We start from the raw sequence: 1,516 nt of genomic DNA, 5'->3' as shown, positions 1-1,516 counted from the left end.
AAGTACGTGTAAAAGCGAAATAGAATTAGAAACGAAAGAAGCCCATAAAATTTAGTAATAATGGGGAGAAAGATGAGCTTCACTGAGGAGGTGAGATGTAACGTTGAAGATATCCAGGTCTTCATTTCGAATTCGAATTTTTTTCCTTTACCAATTTTACTTAAACCATTAACAGTTCTAAGAAATGCTTAACAGTCACAACTAGTCTGAATATCTGCAACAGCGCAGGCTCTGCAAAAGGGGCTAAACAGCCATGCAGTGGTGATAACACAAAGGAGAACAGAAACGCTCTTTTCTTTTCAGTCTAATTTTCCCCCACAAGTCTTTGGTCGATTGGAGGCTATGGTAGAATAGACTTGTCCCAGGTGCCGTGCAATGAGATCGCTCATTATTTTGTGAAAAAACTCAAATAACAAAATATAAATTAGGCATGTATAACAAAAATGGGAAAGTGAGAAAGGAGGAGAGAGGAGGAAAGAGAGAAGAGGAGAGAGGAAAAGAGAAGGGAGAAATAGAGACAAAGAGGAAGAGAATAAGTGCTAACCATAGTTTCATCGATTTCTTCATACGTATGATTGTCCTCCTTTACATTTTGAACATTAGAACTGGCGGATTTATCATCTGGAGTTGAGTTTTGTCTGGAGGAAACAGCAAAGGAATATCATTAAATGGTCTGTGAAAGGCAAAATCTGTAAGGCGTCGGTTAAGATATCTTGAAGGATTTAGGTACGTTTATTAACATTCTGATTTTAAATACCATCTAGGTCTTCTTTCAGAAAAATCAAAGAAATATTAAACCAGCATGGATGGGGATCACAACGGGATTATTAGGCGAAAGGTTGGCAACACCTATGTTGATATATGTGTGGTATCCATAACGAAGACACTTACTTCTGGCGAGTAACAGTCTACTATAAATAGCTTTCATGGATTTGTAAAACTGGTTGTTGTAAAGAGTAGGAGTACTTTAAATTAATTAGTGTTTCCTTAATTCTTAATGTTTGGTTCGAGTGTTGTGTGTTTGGAGTAAACCGGCCGCACACTGCTGAAGTAGTCAACTTCAAACAAGAATTACCAATAAGAGATGGATTCGTAGACTGAATGAATAAAGTGACCAACACAATTTAGTTACGTTTCTCTACGCTTTGAATTCCAATCCCTCCGAGATATGGCTTTCAATGAGTCAGTTAAAGATTAATCTACCTCTGATTTGACGTTCAAATAAGAAGGCATGGATGACTAAGACCCTTTTCAAAGAGTGGTTTACGAACGCTTTTTGCCCTGCCGTAGAAAGGTTCAGCGTCAGACACAAAATTTCCAACAAAGCTTTGCTTATTTTAGACAATGCACCGAGCCATCTAGCAAACTTAGACGGCATTTTTGATAATGTGAAAGTAGAATATATCCCCCAAAATACAACCAATGGATCAAGGTGAAAAAAACTAAATTCAAGGCATATCATATGAGAATTTTCAAACAGCTTAAGAACGTAAGTGACAGGGAGGATAAATTTACA

General features: G+C 37.2%; 1 protein-coding gene across 3 annotated transcripts in view; it reads right to left on the bottom strand.

The window, feature by feature from the left end:
- LOC106874494 (uncharacterized) overlaps positions 1–1,516 on the bottom strand; it is a 44,452-nt gene that overhangs the window by 1,764 nt on the left and 41,172 nt on the right. For all 3 annotated transcript variants that reach the window (XM_052968148.1, XM_052968149.1, XM_014933649.2), the window contains one exon: positions 545–638. In XM_052968148.1, the coding sequence (XP_052824108.1) occupies positions 545–638 (94 nt within the window). The remainder of the gene's footprint in view (positions 1–544; positions 639–1,516) is intronic.

The sequence above is a fragment of the Octopus bimaculoides genome, chromosome 5 (assembly GCF_001194135.2).
Source record: "Octopus bimaculoides isolate UCB-OBI-ISO-001 chromosome 5, ASM119413v2, whole genome shotgun sequence".
NCBI classification, from domain to species: domain Eukaryota; kingdom Metazoa; phylum Mollusca; class Cephalopoda; order Octopoda; family Octopodidae; genus Octopus; species Octopus bimaculoides.
Note: the sequence above shows the minus strand (reverse complement) of the source record. Positions and strands in the feature narration are given on the sequence as shown.